At 51.2% G+C, this 17,942-nt stretch overlaps 1 protein-coding gene and 1 pseudogene across 2 annotated transcripts in view; both read left to right on the top strand.

Moving 5' to 3' along the window:
- Nucleotides 1-6,812, top strand: part of ANXA11 (annexin A11) — a 48,801-nt gene extending 41,989 nt beyond the window's left edge. For both annotated transcript variants that reach the window (XM_028109500.2, XM_028109501.2), the window contains exons 11-15: nt 828-921; nt 2,511-2,606; nt 4,005-4,063; nt 4,261-4,383; nt 6,006-6,812. In XM_028109500.2, coding sequence (XP_027965301.1) covers nt 828-921; nt 2,511-2,606; nt 4,005-4,063; nt 4,261-4,383; nt 6,006-6,065 — 432 coding nt within the window. In that variant the 3' untranslated portion in view covers nt 6,066-6,812. The remainder of the gene's footprint in view (nt 1-827; nt 922-2,510; nt 2,607-4,004; nt 4,064-4,260; nt 4,384-6,005) is intronic.
- An 84-nt stretch (nt 6,813-6,896) lies between these two features.
- On the top strand, nt 6,897-17,756 carry LOC148162165 (Y-box-binding protein 1 pseudogene; annotated as a pseudogene).
- Nucleotides 17,757-17,942: the final 186 nt, after the last annotated feature.

The following is a 17,942-nucleotide window of genomic DNA, read 5'->3' as shown; positions in this document are numbered from 1 at the left end:
TTGCAAAAATTTAACAGGCAAGTACAAATTCTGCGCTTTTGCCAACATTATTATGGTATATACAGGGAAGCACAAGGAAAGTGCCTGCCACATGCAGTCCCACACTCACAATTTCCATCTATTCATTGTCATAGTATTTATTGCCATAATATTTAGTGTTCCCCCTTACAGATAGGGAAACTGCTTATAAAGATTGGGAATTTCATATAGAACTCTGGATTTCTGGCAGCTGTGGGTCCATTCTCTATTAAAGTCCCCGGCAGGTGCTGAGAAGTGATCGCCCCTCTGCGTGCTTAGCCTTTGTCCCCACCACCCTCTGGCCTCACAACTGGCCTGTTCCCCTCATTTAAGTCACCCAGCTAATCCCTTTGAGCTTTCAGGTTTGTGACCCCGAATCTAATCTGACCTTCGCATTTCAGAGGTGAGAAAGTGAGGCTCCAAGAGGGCCGTGGCCTGCCTGGAGCCCCATGGCAAGTTGGCAGCAGAGCTAGGACTCCAGCCCAGCCCTTGCTGTGTTGTCCCTGTTGTACTGCTGCTCCCTCTCTGGGGTTAAAGCTGCCCCTTGCCTGTCCCGGCCTCAGCCGGCCTCGGTTCTCCTGGTCCTGAGTGCCTGGCCCCCGGCCCCCACCCACCAGCCTGCCTCAGAATCCTCTGTTGCCCAGCGAGACGACGAGGGGATGGTGTCTAGTTCTGCACGGTGCATGGAGCACAGCCAGGGCCCCGCCCCCATTTCCTTCCCCAGTGGGCCTGCACGGCTGTCCTGGGTGACCCGGGCCCGGGCTGCCGGGTGAGACCTGCACTGCATTCCTATCTTCCCCTCTGTCCAGGAGCTGTATGCAGCTGGGGAGAACCGCCTGGGAACAGACGAGTCCAAGTTCAACGCAATTCTGTGCTCCCGGAGCCGGGCCCACCTGGTGGCAGGTAAGGCGGTCCCAGGCCTCCCTAGGGCCAGATAGATGAGGGCAGACAAGGTACGAAGGGGAGACAGCTAGCAGGAACACTTGGCAGTCCCACTCCATAGGGCTTACTCTTCCTTAAAAGAGCCCCCTGGTGGCGATATAAAAGATCTTAGCAGCGGGTTTCCGGAGTTTTCGGCATGCATCTGGTTCTGCAGGAAAGCAAAGGAAGAGGTGAGAGAAATGGCAGCCCCCTGCTGGCAGGTGTCTTTATACACCGGAATGTGGAAATTAGAGCTGAGAAAGCCTTCAAGAGCACCTGATCTGATGCTTTCCAAAGCGTGGCATACAAAAATCAGCGTAACAATTGATCGTACAGTTACAAAAGTACACTGTTTACTCATTCATTCAGAATCTATAAAACAAGCTCCTGCCATGGGCCATGTCCCAGAGTGGGCGTGGGGAAGCAGCAGGGCACAGCATTATGGAGTCACTGCTGTCCTGAGGCTCACATTCTTGTTCTGGGAGACAGGCAGTAAACAAAAATCAAGTGAAATCGGTACCAGCTGGTAAATCCTTTAGTGACAATAAAGTTGGAAACAGAGATAGGGAGTGGTGCAGGGGTCAGAGATGGTGCTTGGGGTGGTCCTTGCTGAGGTCATGACATTTGAGTTAAAAACATGACAGAGCTGCAAGTGCAAAGGCCCTGGGGGGGCCGGGTAGGACTGAGAATGACAGCCACTTAGCAACACGGTGATGTTCTGTGCACGCACTAAGGCCAGAGCTAGAGTTGGCACGTGGTTCTCCACTGGGCCATCTGCCTCTCTAGGAGCCTGGAGTCCCAGTGCCGTGGGTGCTCAGTGTGTCCTCGGGTAGGCTGTGGGGGCCGGACAGGTGTTAGCTCATCATCCCGCTGAGAGACAAGACAGACACATGGAATGCTGGAGAAGGAATGTGGGCATGGACCGGAAGTGAAGGGATTTGAGAAGAGAGCGAAAATTCTGTTGGTGTGTGTGGAGGGGTGCTGGGTGGGGTAGTAAGGTATGGCTTGGGTGAGCTGTGAGCTGATGGGAGCGAGATGCACGCGTGTCGTGGGGTGAAGAGCCTGCCTGACTTGAGAGCAGGGTGGGTGGGCCTGGTCAGTGGGGCCGCCTGGCCTACCGCCAGCTGAGGGGAGAGGCTGGCTCTGGCAAGGCTCCGTGTTCGTTTGCTCGGGTGGCCACAGCAAAATACCACACACTGAGTGACTTACGTGACAGATACTCATTTTCTCACTGTCCTGGGGGCTGGAAGTCCAAGACCAAAGTGTCAGCGGGTTGATTTCTTCTGAGGCCTCTCTCCTTGGCCTGCTTCTTGCCGTGTTCTAAAACACGCTCTCCTCCGTGTGTGCATCCCTGGTGTTTCCTTGTGTGTCCTGATCTCTTCTTACAGGGCCACTGGTCAGATTGGATTAGGGCCCACGCTAAGGGCCTCGTTTTAACTTAATCACCTCTTCAAAGGCTGTACGTCCAAATACGGTTACGTTCTGGGGTGTACTGGGGGTTAGGACATCACCGTATGACTTTGTGGGGACAGAATTCAGTTGGTAATTTATCCCTTCTCTCTTTCCACTAGTTTTCAACGAGTATCAGCGGATGACGGGCCGAGACATCGAGAAGAGCATCTGCCGGGAGATGTCCGGGGACCTGGAGCGGGGCATGCTGGCCGTGGGTAGGCGTCCTGGGCCTGCCCAGCCGCCGGCCCGCCCGGGGCTGCTCCCCCTTCTCTGGCTGCGGGGTAGTGGCGAGCACATGATCCAGGATTGCTAAATCCTGTGCCCAAATGGTGGGAAAGCAGCCTGCTTCCCAGCGCGCAGCGTAGCCGTACCTCCAACCACCCTGGCGGGGTGCTGTTTGTATTTCAGGCACAGCTCTGGGGCAGGGAGCTGCCGTGTGGGCACTGGTGGGAGAGCGACCAGCTGCTCTCCCGGAGGAAGATGACTCACATCCTGCCAAGTTTCCTCTAAAAATACATCCCTGCAGGCACTTGTCAGATGTGTGTGATGGAAACACGTGGAAAGATTTTTACTTGCAACAGCAGAACAGGCCCTTGCTCAGGAAGGCTGGCTTTGCTCCCGGCTACGTGGGGCGCCTCTTGCAGGGCCTGACCCGCCCCACGGCCGCCCACCTGCTCAGGCCTCGCAGCCTCTCCGTACCCTGTGGGGAGGTCACAGTCTGCCCATCTTGAGCTATGCTTTTCTTTCTTTCTTCCTTCCTTCCTTCCTTCTTTCTTTCTTTCTCCTTTCCTTTCCTTTCCTTTCCTTTTTCCTTTCCTTTCCTTTCCTTTCTTTCCTTTCTTTCCTTTCCTTTCTTTCCTTTCTTTCCTTTCCTTTCTTTCCTTTCCTTTCTTTCCTTTCCTTTCTTTCCTTTCCTTCTTTTCTTTCTTCCTTTCTTTTTCTTTTTCTTTCTTCCTTTCTTTTTCTTTTTCTTTCTTTCTTTCTCTTTTCTTTCTTTCTTTTCTTTCTTTCTCTCTTTCTTTTTTTATTCGAGAGAGAGTGAGAACTAGAGAGAGAGCACACACACACAGGGAGAAGGGGAGAGAGAAGCAGGCTTCCCACGGAGCAGGGAGCCCGATGTGGGGCTCGATCCAAGTACCCCGGGATCACGACCCAAGCCGAAGGCAGACACTTAACAACGGAGCCACCCAGGCGACCCACGCTGTGCTTTTCCTGGAGCCTTCTGGCCGGGGCAGATGGCGGGTCCTCCCCATTTCCCTGCATGTCCCCATGACACAGGGATCATGGCCTTGAGACACTCATGCCGCTTGGCCGTCCTTCCTCCATGAGGGTCACAGCCCCTAGGTTGCCCCACACGCTGGAACAACCAGATTTCTAACCTACATGGCTCCTTTCACCACACTGTTGCCGGAAGGAGGTCGAGGTTGGGGTCCGGCATGTTTGTATTCCAAAGAGCCAGAGCCAGGATCACAGATAATTGAGCTTGGAGGAGAACGAGGAGAGGAAGGTGGATGTGTCCCATGTGGCCTCTCACAAGGACACTTGTTCTCTCCATGGCCCCTTGGACCAAGAGTTTTCTGCAGATGGAGTCACGCTCTGTTTCTCTCTTCTAGTGAAATGTCTCAAGAATACTCCAGCCTTCTTTGCTGAAAGGCTCAACAAGGCCATGAGGGTACGTGCCTCACACGTGCAGGGATCTGGGCAGGGGGTGGGGGGGCGGTGTCTCAGCCCGACCTGTGACCCCGCCCTTGCTCAGGGCAGAAGGCACAAGGAGAGCCACCCCTCAGCCAAGAGGACAGAGGGCCCATGGGCAGGAAGGTGGGACAGTAAGGAGGCCCATTGCTCATGCCTTTGGTGGACTGTCTTCAGGGAGCAGGAACGAAGGACCGGACCCTGATTCGCATCATGGTGTCTCGCAGTGAGATCGACCTCCTGGACATCAGAATGGAGTATAAGCGGCTGTACGGCAAGTCGCTGTACCACGACATCTCGGTACGGCCCTCGGCGGGGATGAGCGGGCTGCCTACTGTGGACCTCCCTGGCCACCCTCTTGTCCCCTGTACCTCCCTGCTCGGAACTCTGGCCGCCTCGGCCCTGCCATGCACAGGCGTCTTGCCTGTGGGCTTCGTACTTGCTCTTTCACCTTCTCCTGGTTTGTCCATTCGCCCCCAGACTCTTAAAAGCTCCTGAGGGCAGGCTGGGTGTTGACCCTGCTGGCACCCCCCACCCTACATCCCCAGCACCCACCACCCCTGCTGCTCAGTAAAGGAGGGGAGGGGGAGTCCCAACACCAGTCTCAGAGAAAATGCAGGGCCTCCCCACCTTGGTACTTGGTCACCCTATGAGTCTATGACCTTTTGGTGAGGACTCCCATCCCGAGGTGACGAGTCCTTCTGTCACCCGGCCGCACGGCAGAGACAGCCCTGGAAGCACCTGGGCACCAGGGCTCTGGGGTCATTTGGCCTGCAGTCTGGTCTGGCTCTTCTCACTTGCTGACTGTGTGTGACCTTGAGCAGCTTCCTTACCCTCCCTGAACCCCAGTTCCATCATCCCCAAGACCAGGGTGATAACAGTAGTCCCCCCAAGAGTTCGGGAAGTCTTGAGCAAGGCAGTCCTTGTCAGGCACCTGGTGTCACATAGCTAAGTGTCTCAGAAGCACTAGCTTCGCTTTGGCCGGCATGACAGAACGAATTCCTCTGACTGTTAGGTTCTGAGCCCATGTGAGCCTTGAAACCGGAGTCACCACAACCAGCTTCTAATTTCTGGCTCCCTCAGATTTCATGTTGGGCCTGTCACGGAGAAGAGCTCATCTCCATTTTCTGGCTATAAAACTGCTGCTGTTGATCTCAGAGGATTCATAGTTATTCACAAAGTGGCTTCCGTGGGCCCGTGGGCCCGTGGGCTGCTGGAAGAAGTTACAGGCCTCGCCCCCGGGGATGGCCGTGGCAGGAGGAGATGGTCAGATGTTAGCTAAGCGTCAGGCGCATGGCCGGCTCAGTCGGTAAAGCATGCGACTCTTGATCTTGGGGTCATGAGTTCAAGCCCCACGTTGGGCATAGAGCTTTCTTAAAAAATAAGTAAATAAAAAATAATATTTAAAATAAATATGTATATTTTAAAGAAGTTAGCTATGTGCATTCTGCACTTCCTCTGATGGGATGTGACAGAGAGGTCGGGGTGAGCTGGGACGTCCAGATGATGACAGTGCGTGCATGGACGCTCCTGTCGCAGTAGACTACACCCCAGAGCGCATGTCATACGGCGTCACGTGCAATCTCAGTCCAGCACAATGAAGACACACTGAGAAAAGACCACCACGAGTTAGCCCTGAGTTCGGGGCTTGGAGGGCTGTTTTAAATTTTGCATGTTTGTTTATTTTTCAAATTCTGGCTTTGATCATTGGGGTGAGTGCAGCTGTCTTTTCTCAGCAGGGGCTTGGGGAGGCTGACCCGCACGACTCGTGCTGGGTTTGGGCCGCCGTGACGCCGCGTGCGTGGGCCTCCCCGACCCTGGGGCCGCGTGGTGGGGAGTGCCCCCCCTGGAAAATTAGGAGGTAGGAGGCCACAACTGGCCACAGCTCCCTTCACTGATGTTTTCCTTGTTTCTGCGACCAGGGAGACACTTCGGGGGATTACCAGAAGATTCTGCTGAAGATCTGTGGTGGCAACGACTGAGCTGTGACTGGTGGCTCACACTTCTGTCCACCTGCCAGCAACAGCGGTGCCAGGAAAAGGTCAAAAGAATGTCCATCTGTTTCCAACAAATCCACAAAAGAGCTCCCCAGGTATCCCAGTGCAGCCCGTCCGTCAGTAGAGCCTTGGCCCATCCTCCACCTCCGCCCTCCTCTCCTGCTCCGTACGTAGTGCTCATGCTGTAGGACCTGGGTCCCTCTCTCAGGGTGCCTATACCCCCGCCAGCCCTCACGGCCGCTTGCTGTTAAAGTAGACGTTTTATTCCTTGACTCGTGCAGTCAGTCCCTTTGGCTTGTGGCTGAGACTCTTGGCTTCGTATTAGTCGTGTAATTTTATATCTTTATTTGGAGACACCTTTTTTTAATAGTCCTTGCCAGACAGATGCATATAAGTCTTTGCTGCATACACATTTTGGGTGAGAGGTTGGCGGGGGAGCGCCGTGTCCTCAGTAAGGAGTAAAAGGGAAGACCTTTAACGGTAATCTTAGCGTCTGGTGAGAATGTGTCCTCAGCTTTGTTATTGCCAAACTCACTTCAGTTCTTAGAGTTTTCTTAGGAAAGAAAAGGCCAGAAAGTCATCTGTTCCTTCTTCCATGCAAAACCATGAGAACAAAGCCAGCTCCCTGCCAGTGACAGGGTTTCTTGTAATTTGGAATGTGCCTTAAACCTGAATGTCAATAGCCAAAAACTTTCTAAATTAAAGTCAGCCAGCTCTGGAACATTTTGGAAATGTTTGCCTGGTGCCAGTTTGTTTTCTTCTGCCTCATGATTCTGCCTGTAGCTCAGGGTTCTGGCCTTAATACCCAGTGAAAATTTATGTGACTTTAAGTAGAAACTTCTGCTCAGGAAACTGTGAGCGTGGGTCATTTACGGAAGCCTGGGTTGTAAGGAATGAGAAGGGAGGTTCCTGAAATCCATGCTCGGGGCCCAGATGCTAAAGAGGTGTGTGGATTTTGCTCAGATGTGGGCGCGGTGTAGTCCACCAAGGACAAGGAAGGAAGAGTGCAGTCCTTCATCCGGGTCCTGAAGAAGAGGCATGGGCAGGAGGGCATATGCATGATTCCTGGGGTAGGCCTCATGGCCGCATGCTGGAGAGGAGGGTGGGGACAACCCAGAGAGGCACAAGACTAGTGCCTCCCCCCAGGGACCCTTTGGTCTGAGAGGGTGCTCCTGGCTGTGGTCCTGGTGGGCCTTTGGCCCCTTGGCTGGTGGTGGGTAGGAGAGGGTGAGTCCAGAAGGGGCAGAGTTTCCAGACATCATTGTTTTGTCCAGAAGCCTGGAGCTTTCCTTGCTGGCTAGGGGTTTGACCTCCTTTGTTGGGAGCTTAGAAAGGAGAGAATTCAGGGACTGAGGTGGGAGATCAAGCCAGCTGGGCCCTGGCAGGGACCCCAAGGAATGGCTTGTCCCCAGACAAGCCATTGTCTGCCTGGGAATACCCCCCTCACTCTCCCCTGGACATACGGAGAGGAGAGGATGGCCCAACGGGCACGGGGCAGTCCTGAGCAAGACCCTAGCCTGCTCCACCTAGACCCACCTGCCTGAGCCATAGAAGTTGCCATGGGCACTGGAATCGATGGTAGGCCCCACTCTTCGCTTCAGGTCCGCCTGCCTCCATGCCTGCAGCCTCTCAAACAAGACCCCGCATGCTTGGCTGAGGGCTCCCCTAGGGCAGGCCCCTTGCTCTGGGGTGCCAGGTGGGCCCTGCCTGGTGGGATGGATTGATTGGCATGACAACTTGCCGCACACCCGGGCGGACCCCGGCAGCCTGCTGAGCTGTGCCAGGGCCTACATTCAGCCCCTCTCTAGGGAGACTGGAGATGTCCTGTGACATTCCTTTGCCTCGTTGTCTCACCAGAGGCTGCACCCTGGTGTCCAGCAGGCAGTTTCTGACTGTACGTGCGTTTACTTTGGTCCTCAAAGAGTCTTTTCAGGCATTTGATTTATTGCCAACATTTAGGTATTGAGAGATTTTGTATTTTTTAAAAATTTGGAATTCTGGCTTCTCTTGAAAAATTAAATTCTGGCAACCCTGCAGACCAGGAGCTGCTGAAGCCAAATTGCAGCTGCCCCCTTTAAGCATAAGCTCTGTTTTGCCACAGGCCCTACCACTCCCTGTTGCATGTTACCTGTTTGGCCCCTGTAGGCCTTTGAGTTTGAGACCCCTGGTCCACACACTTGGGGACCATCTGTGTCCACCCTGGTCTGGGTCCTGGTTTCTCTCCACCTTCCTGTCCCCAAAGCTGCCCTCTTGGTCATGCCCATGGGACCCAGCCCATAATAAGTATGGGCTGGAGGACAGCATGAACTTTTCACTGAGTTCTCTCCAGGGGTAAAGGCATTTACTGCCTTCCAAGGTCATTGGGAGGTTATTAACTCTGTTGATTATGCTCCGGACAAAAAAGATGGGGAGGGAGAACTTCAACCTTACAGGTCATCTCTTTCTGGGAGAGAACTACACCTGGTGGTGTTTGTCGTTGTTGTTGCTGTTGCTCTTGTTGTTTTGCCTCCTGGAGGTGTTAGTCAAGACCAGTTCTTTCTACACATCTAACATCACTTCCAGAAGAACCACTAGAAGATGAGATACCAGGTGAATTGAGCCCTGAGTGAATTCTCAGCAGCTGTGGGGCATTGGAAGGAACATTGTGTTAGGGGCAGGACCGGGACTCGGGTGAGGCAAATGAGTCACTTGTCTTGGGTGCAAAATTAAAGAAACCATCCTTACTGTATATCAGGCTGTATAAGGGTGCTTACATTGTGGATGGGGAAATGGTCCTCAAGTTGTGGTTCTCAAACCCCGGTGTGCATCAAGATCATCTGAGGAGCTTGTTAAAATGCAGGTCCCTGGGCCCCAACCTCACAGAACTGAGCAGGCCTGGGGGTCAGGAAACTGCTTCTGTATCCTGCTTGCTTTGTCATTCTGATGCTGATCTAAATGCCCCTGAGCTCAGACAGAACTTCTGAGATAAAGGTGTTCCGTTCACACAGAGGGCAGCAGGTGAGGTGGAGGCAACCTGTGTTTGGAATTCAGTCAGGTGATGGAAGATGGGACAAGTCTACTCCCAGCTTTGGAAAGAGGGATTTGAAAGACGAACCTCTGCAAATGCCCATGGTCAGGGCAACAGCTGGGTGACCATGCCATGTCCCTCCTCTTGCACTGGCAAGGAGTTACAGCTCTAGCTTAGGACTTAGCCCCTTTTTTCTGCTGTCAGTTCCTTTCTGCCCTGGCTGATGGAAGTGGAGTCAGACTTGGAAACAGAAACAAGCTAAATCATCATGGCTTTCTTCCCCAGGCAGATAAGAGCTTAAATTTTCACCCCATCAAACCTGAAAGCTCTCTCTGGCTGTATTCCTTTAAGAGATAGGGACATCATTACTCGGTCCTCTGCCTGGCCCCTTACAGGGACTTTCCCAGTAAAAGATGCAGTCAATGAAGCCCTCGGCTCTACAAGGGACTCCTACCCTCAGCGCTCACTCCTTGGAAAGCTCCCCTTGGCCCAACACTGGTGCCCACTCTAACCTGGTTCCTTCCTACCTACAGTAAGAGTTGACATTGTCCTGAAGCAGAAAGAGCACCAATCTGGGAGTCAGGTATCCTGTCCTGATCTCAGGTCAGCCACCGATTTGCTTTGTGACCCTGAAGTAGTCCCCTCTTTGGACCTTTGTTGTCCCTTTGTAAAATGAAAAGACAAGATCAGAGCTTCTTAAACTTCAGTGTAGTCAGCAAAAACAGTGGAGTAGGGACCTCCAAAAGTGTACCTCCTACACAAAAGCAACAAATAAGATGGCAAGAACTGTTAGAATCAACTTTATCCAAACTCTGAAAACTAATGGAAAGTCTGCAGCAACCAAATGCCTGAGAAAAAAGTCTCAGTGAGAGGGTTTTGTCAGAAACCATGCAGGACAGAAGGCAGTGGGATGACCTATTTGTTGTGCTGAAAGAAAAAAAAAATGTCAACCAAGAATCCTACATCTGGCAAAATATTCTTTAAAGATGAAGGAGACATGAAAACATTCCTGGATAAACAAAAATGGAGATGGTTTGCTGCTAATAGACCTGCCCTCCATAAGAAACACTAAAGAAAGTTCCTCAAGCTGAAATGAAAGATAATGAGCAGGAACTCAAATCCACATGAAGAAAGAAAAGACGTTGGTAAACGTAACTGCGTAGGTAAACATAAACATTCCTGTTAATATATTTTTTTATTTGTAGCTCTTTTTTTTTTTTCTGTATGATTTAAAGATGACACCAAACAACATTGTTTTGAAACCTCTAGCCAGAGCAATTAGGCAAGAAAAGGAAAAAGCATCCAAATTGGAAATAAGTAAAACTTCCTGTTCACAGATGACATGATCTTATGTAGAAAATTATAAATCATATCTACACAAAAACTAGTAGAGCTAATAAATGAATTGGGCAGAGTTGCAGGATATAGGATACATGATCAAAATACAAAAAGCAGTTGTGTTTCTATATAGTAGCAGTGAACAATCTGAAAATGAAATTAAGATCCAATTTATAGGGTGTCTGGGTCCTCACTGGGTTAAGCGTCTGCCTTTGGTTCAGGTCATGATCTCAGGGTCCTGGGATTGAGCCCCACATCAGGTTCCCTGCTCAGTGGGGAGTCTGCTCCTCCTCCCCCCCCTTGCCCCTGCTTGTGCTCTCTTTCTCAAATAAATAAAATCTTTTTAAAAAGGTCCTATTTATAATATCAAAAAGAACAACTATTTAAGGATAAATTTAAGTTGGTGTAAGACTTGTACACTGAAAGAAAATACAAAACATCCTGTGCTCGTGGATTAGAAGACTTAGTATTGTTGACATGGCATATAGTCTGTAAATTGATCTACAGACTCAATCTAATCCCTATAAAAATTCCAGCTACCTTTTTGCAGACTTGGACAAGCTGATTCTAAAATGCATATGGAATTGCAAGGGACTGGTCCCCAAATAGACAAAAAAAAGTGTTGGAAAAAGGGATCTCACACTTCTTAATTTCAAAACTTAAGCTACAATATAAAGCTACAGTAATTCAAACACTGTGGTACTGGCATAAAGATAGACATATGGATGGGACAGAATTGAGAAACCTAAACATCTGTGCTTAATTGACTTTTGACAAGGGTGCCAGAACCATTTGATGGGGAAGGAATATTCTCTTCAACAAATAATGCAGGAACAACTGAATATGCACAAGCATAAGATTGAAGTTGGATCCCCACCTCACACCCTATACAAAAGGTAATTCAAAATAGATCAAAGAACTAAATGAAACAGCTAATGCTATAAAAATCTTAGAAGAAAACAGGAATAAATATTCATGACCTCGGATTTGGTAATGGATTCTTAGATATGACACCAAAAGCATAAGCAACAACAAAAAAATAGATAAATTGGACTTCATCAAAATTAAAACTTTTGTATTTCAAGGGACAAGAAAGTAAAAAGACAACCTACAGAATGGGAGAAAATATTTGTAAATCATATCTCTGATAAAAGCCTAGTATCCACAATACATATAGAACTCTTACCACTCAACAACAGAAAGACAACACAATTTTTAAAATGGGCAAAGGAGGGAGTTCGATCAGTAGCGGGAGCGGAGAGCGGACCCCAGAGAGCCCTGAGCAGCCCCACCGCCACCGCCGGCCTAGTTACCATCACACCCCGGGAGGAGCCGCAGCTGCCGCCCCCGGCCCCAGTCACCATCACCGCGACCATGAGCAGCGAGGCCGAGACCCCGCAGCCGCCCGCCGCCCCGCCCTCAGCACTGCCGACACCTAGCCCGGCAGCACCTCGGCGGCGGCTGCCAGCGGGGACAAGAACGTCATCGCAACGAAGGTTTTGGGAACAGTAAAATGGTGCAATGTAAGAAACGGATATGGTTTCATCAACAGGAATGACACCAAGGAAGATGTATTTGTACACCAGACCGCCATAAAGAAGAGTAACCCCAGGAGGTACCTTCGCAGTGTAGGAGATGGAGACACTGTGGAGTTTGATGTTGTTGAGGAGGAAAGGGTGCGGAGGCAGCAAATGTGACAGGCCCTGGTGGAGTTCCAGTGCAAGGCAGTAAACATGCAGCAGACCGTAACCAGTATAGATGCCATCCACGTCGCAGCGGTCCTCCCTCCACGCCATTCCCAGCAGAATTACCAGAATAGCGAGAGTGGGGAAAAGAACGAGGGATCGGAAAGTGCTCCCGAAGGCCAGGCCCAACAGCGCCGGCCCTGCCGCGGGCGACGGCTCCCACCTTACTACATGCGGAGACCCTCTGGGCGTCGACCGCAGTATTCCAGCCCTCCTGTGCAGGGAGAAGGGATGGAAGGTGCTGACAACCAGGGTGCAGGAGACCAGTGAGACAGAATAGGTATCGGGGTTATAGACCGCGATTCCGCAGGGGCCTCCTCGCCAAAGACAGCCTAGAGAGGGTGGCAATGCGGAAGATAAGGAAAATCAAGGAGACGAGACCCAAGGTCAGCAGCCACCTCAACGTTGGTACGGCCGCGACTTCAATTACCCACGCAGACGCCCGGAAAACCCTCAACCACAAAGATGGCAAAGAGACAAAAGCAGTCGATCCACCAGCTGAGAATTCATCCGCTCCCGAGGCTGAGCAGGTCGGGGCTGAGCAAACGCCGACTTACCACCTCTACCAGCATCCGGTTTAGTCATCCACCGCGAAGAAATGAAGATGAAATTCCAGCAGTAAGAAATGAACAGAAGACTGGAGCTGAAGACCTTAAGTGCTTGCTTTTTGCCCATTGACCAGATAAATAGAACTATCTGCATTATCTACGCAGCATGGGGTTTTTATTATTTTTACCTAAAGACGTCTCTTTTTGGTAATGACAAACGTGTTTTAAAAAAAAACAAACCTGCTCTTTCTCAATACACCTTTAAAGGTTTTTAAATTGTTTCATATCTGGTCAAGTTGAGATGTTTAAGAACCTCATTTTTAATTTGTAATAAGTTTACAACTTGATTTTTTCAAAAAAATCAACAAACGGCAAGCACCCGTTAATAAAGGTCTTGAATAATTGTAAAAGAAAAAAAAAATGGGCAAAAGAGGGACGCCTGGGTGACTCAGTCAGTTAAGCGTCTGCCGTTGGCTCAGGTCATGATCCTAGAGTTCTGGGATCGAGTGCCGCATCGGGCTCCCTGCTCAGTGGGAAGCCTGCTTCTTCCTCTCCCCTTCCTCCTGCTCATGCTCTCTCTCTCTCTCTCTCTGACAAATAAAATCTTAAAAAAAAAAAAAAATGGGCAAAGAACTTGAATAGACATTTCTCCAAAAAAGACAAATGGCCAAGAAACACAAGATGCTCATCATCAATTAGGCAAATGCAACTTAAAACCACAATGAGTTACCACTTCACACTTAGTGTGATGGCTATAATCAGAAAGACAGACGGTGAAGATGTGGGAAAACTGAAACCCTTATGTACACAGTGTTAGCGGGAGTGTAAAATGGTATAGCCACTGTGCAAAAACAGTTTGGTGGTTCTTTAGAAACTTAAACATAGAATCACTATTGGACTCAGCAATTCCATCCCTAGTTAGAGACCCAAGAGAAATGAAAACATGTCTACACAAAAACTTGTACATAAATATTCATAGCATTCATAGCATTATTCATAATAGCCAGAAAGTGCAAACAGTCCAAATGTCCATCAGTTGATGTGTGAGTAAAGTGTGGCATATCCATCCAATGGAATATTACTCAGCTCTAAAAGGGAGTGAAGTACTTACTGATACAGGCTACAATATGAATGAAACCTGAAAACATTGTGCTCAGTGGGAAAAAAATTTGACCACAAAGGCTACATATTGAATGATTCCATTTATATGAAATGTCCAGAATAGGCGAGCCCATAGAGATAGAAATATTAGTGGTTTCCAAGGGGTGGTGGGAGGGGAATGGGAAGTGACTGCTGATAGGTACAGGGTTTTTTGGGGGGTGATGAAGCCGCTGAATTTGTGCAGTTTAAAATGAGTAAAATTTTGAAATTTATGTTGTGTGAATTTTACCTCAATGGAAAACTTTTTAATAAAAACTGCACACAAATTTGCACACATATCCCCTGGGGATCTCACCGAAATGTAGATTCTGATGCGGGATCTCTGGGTTGGGCCCCAAATTCTGTATTTCTGCCAGACTCCCAGGTGACGCCACTGCTGCTTGTCTGTGGCCACATTTTGAGTGGGGAGGCTACTCTGAAGGCCCTTGTGCTGTGTCACCTTACCTGGGCCTCAGGTGCCTCAGCTCTGAGCCCACTCCCTCCCTGTCTGCCCCCATAAATAGGGAGGGCAGCCCCACAGGCCACCTGAGGTCTCCCCGTCTGCGCCCCTAGGAGGACGTGGGCCTCAGGGCCTGGGAGTAGATGGAGAAGGGGCTGTGGCTATAGGGGTCACTGCCAGCAGACACGGGGCGGGGGTGGGGGGGCAGGGGAGCAGCTTTTATTTTGCACCAAGCTGAGGAAGGCAGGCCCGGAGGCACGGCTGTGTTCTCGGAGGAGAGCTGTCCCACACGTGGGTCACTTCCAGGTGCTGGGCAGCTCAGGCTCTGGTGCTCCAAAGCGATCTGAAAGAGAAGGGGTTAGCTCTTTCAGATCGCTGAGTGCTGCAGGCCCCTCTCCGAGCCCCGGAACTCCTATGCCAGGGAACACAGGGCACAGGGAGGGCGCAGGGGGCAACCCCCTATGGCCCCATCAGAGGGCTCTGTGGTGACGCAGGACGGGTTCCCTGCATGGGACCCGAGAGGAGCCCCGGAGCCCTGAGGCGGGCACATGGCCAGCGGAGGAGGCGGCGGCTCTGCGTCCAGGGCTGTGCTAGGCGGGGCCCAAGGGAACTGCACCAGCCCTTCCAGAAGCCCTGGGATGCCGAGCTGCAGCGCCCCTAGTTGGGGGTTGGGGCACAGAACTCGCGGGGTGAGCTGGGGGATGCCTCCCCGCCCGGCCCCAGGAGGAGCCGAGGCCTCTCCCAGCTTGTCCAGGCCACACCCGTGCGGTGGTGGGCAGCCACCCCCAGCCCGAGCTGTCCCCTCTGCTGCGCGAGCCGCTCACCGTCTCCGAGGAGGTCGGGGGCGGGGCCCAAGGGCCCCGGGGGAAGGTTCCGGGCCAGTTCCTCCAGCTGACCCAGCAAGCCTTTCACTTCGGCTTCCAGGTGCTCCACTGTCTTCTCCACCGTCTAGAACAAGAGAGATGGGAGCGGGGCGTGGGCGGAGCAAGGGACAGAGGGAGTAGGGCACGAGAGCGGTGCCAAGTCTTGCTTCATCAGCCACATCCTCAGGGACACCTGGCAGCCCAGTGGGCGCAGCAGGGAGAGAACTGAGTGCCAGTTCTGAATTTGTGCGGCCTCTCAGGTCCCCAGATGACAGAATCCCAGAGCTTCGCTCTCTAAGGCCGCTCCTGGCTCTGGCCCGAAGCGATGCACTCCCTCAGTCACACAGTCCGGCGCGGAGCAACGCTGGGATTCCTTTTTCCCTTTCCGGAATTCAGTGGGAGCTCACATTCTTTTTGCCGCCCCGCCCCCTGGTGGACACTCTGCCAAGTGACAGGTTTGGGATTTTGAAACGTTCTTTAGTCCGCGTTCCTAACTTCTTCCTGAATCAACCCCTTTAGCAGTCTGGTGAAGCCTACAGACCCCTTCTCAGAAACACACTTTAACTGAAAAAATAAAGCATATAGGGTTTCCACGGACCCCAACCGCGTTAAAACCTTATTCAAGTACTAAATATTAAATCTTTGATGTAAAAATGTATGTATTTATTAACTCATTAAATAACATGATCTAACATCAGGTCTAACAACTACTGTAATTTTGACATGCTGATTAGGATGAATGATATGTTGATATATTCACAACAACTATAATGGGATGAAATCTGATTTCTATTGAGAACAAAGTCACAGTACTGGTAATACTACAATGGTTTGTTGTCTACTTACAATGAATGGGAATGCTACATTTCAGTTAAAGGTTTGTGAAAGTAAAGTGTAAATCTTTATATACCCCAGTGTTACAAACCGTGGCTGTGTAACAAAACACAGTGACTGAATGTCCACCGTTTCGGTGTGTAAGGACGTGGAGATCTCTAGCTGGAGGGAAGCAAGGCCCCTGCGGAGGCAGAGCCTGTTGACGGCTGGTGAGCCTAACAGCCCTGGTAGGGCAGGGAGATGTTTCACATGGTGGCCAGGGAGCCAGATTGGCCTGGATTTCCCCCCCATTTTCCAAAGCAAGCTTCTCCTGAGCCCTAGAAAGCTACCAGCCTGGCAGGTGGTCCTGAAACTGCGTGTCCTCCCAAGTCACCCTGATTACCTCCTCTATGACGTCTAAACGGTGGTGGACAGCCATGTGTCTGTCACACCCTGCGTTCCAGGCCGGGTCTCCACGGGAGGGCACAAAGGGCTCAGCAGCTGTGGGAAAACAAGCCTTGTCACCATTTCCTATAAACTAGAGACCCCTGCAAAGCACTGGGCTCCACGAGGTGGGTCCTGAAAACAGTCACAAAGAGAAGCAAAGGAAGGCTGAGTGTGGGTCAGGGCGTGAAGATGGGACTGCCCCAGTCACTCACTTGTCTCTATGGCCCTGGTCACCTCCATAGCCAGGTGGGCTTCTTCAAGGAGGTGCTGCCTGAACTCTGTAAGGTAAGGAAGGGGGGAAAGTTTCCCACCAGACAGAATGGCGTGTGCAAAGAGGGAAAGGCATAAAATGGCACGGTTCTGTGCCCAAACCCTCACGGGGGTTGGGGTGGCTGGAAAGTACAGGGTGGAGACGGGAGGAGAGTGAGCATGGGCCAGCTGCCCCAATAAACAAACCTTATTTGGGGTTTATTTCAACAGAAGAGTCACATGGTCATATACGAATTTCTTTACATACAGAGAACGGATTGGAGGGATTTGTCGGACATTGGATGAGTAGTTACCGTGTACCGCATAGTACGCTAAACACGTGTGTGAACTCAATCAACCTTTACAACACCCTATTTAAGATCCCCAGTTGATGCACAGAGGGGTGAAATGCTATGTCCAGCGTCACACAGCGAGTAAGTGGAAAGCCTGAGGTTCATCCTGTTCGGCTCTTGGTTCAACACTTTTCTCCCCAACGTTGGTTCCTCCTTGGTTCTTCTGGCACCAACCAGCCCTCACACCGGAAGTCTCAGGGCCCTGGTTCTGAGCTCAGGTTTCAGTGTTGGCGGCCCCGAGACGCCTATAGGGCATCAGAGTTGGCTGGAACCTTGGAGAACCCTGACACTCAGGAAGAAGGCTACTGCCCCCGAAACGAAGTGAAGCAAAGAGCTTCACTGAGGATGAGGCGGTCAGCGTGGGCTGAAGCAGCAGGGAAGTCTAGCAAGATAAGGATGGAAAGACAGAGCAGTGAGAAAGTCATTGCTAAATCCCACCCCAGCATTGTTCGCGGAGTAGTGAAGGCAAAGCACAGTCTAGATGCGGTGGGACGAGGGAAAGAGAGGTCCAAAGGTAGAAAGTGGGATCCTGGGAAGCTTCGCTCTGCAGGAAGGGAGATCGCCTGGGTGGCTCAGTTGGTTAAGCGACTGCCTTCGGCTCAGGTCATGATCCTGGAGTTCCCGGGATCGAGTCCCACATCGTGCTCCCTGCTGCTCAGCGGGGAGTCTGCTTCTCCCTCTGACCCTCCCCCCTCTCGTGCTCTCTCGCTCTCTCAAATAAATAAAATCTTTTTAAAAAAAAAAAGAATGTTTCTTGTTGTTGTTTCTGTTCTTTGAAGAAACAACCACGCTGACAGCCGGAAGGACAGTAGAGCTGAGGCGAGGACAGGCTGGGGACCCAGGAGTGGGGGGGGGGTGCGGAGGCAGCGCTCGAAGGAGGGGGTGAGGAGCAGAAGTGG

The sequence above is a fragment of the Eumetopias jubatus genome, unplaced genomic scaffold (assembly GCF_037043125.1).
Source record: "Eumetopias jubatus isolate StellerSeaLion01/CBP00866 unplaced genomic scaffold, mEumJub1_p1.0 scaffold_17, whole genome shotgun sequence".
NCBI lineage: Eukaryota > Metazoa > Chordata > Mammalia > Carnivora > Otariidae > Eumetopias > Eumetopias jubatus.
The sequence above is the reverse complement of the archived record's forward strand: the minus strand, read 5'-3'. Positions and strand labels throughout refer to the sequence as shown.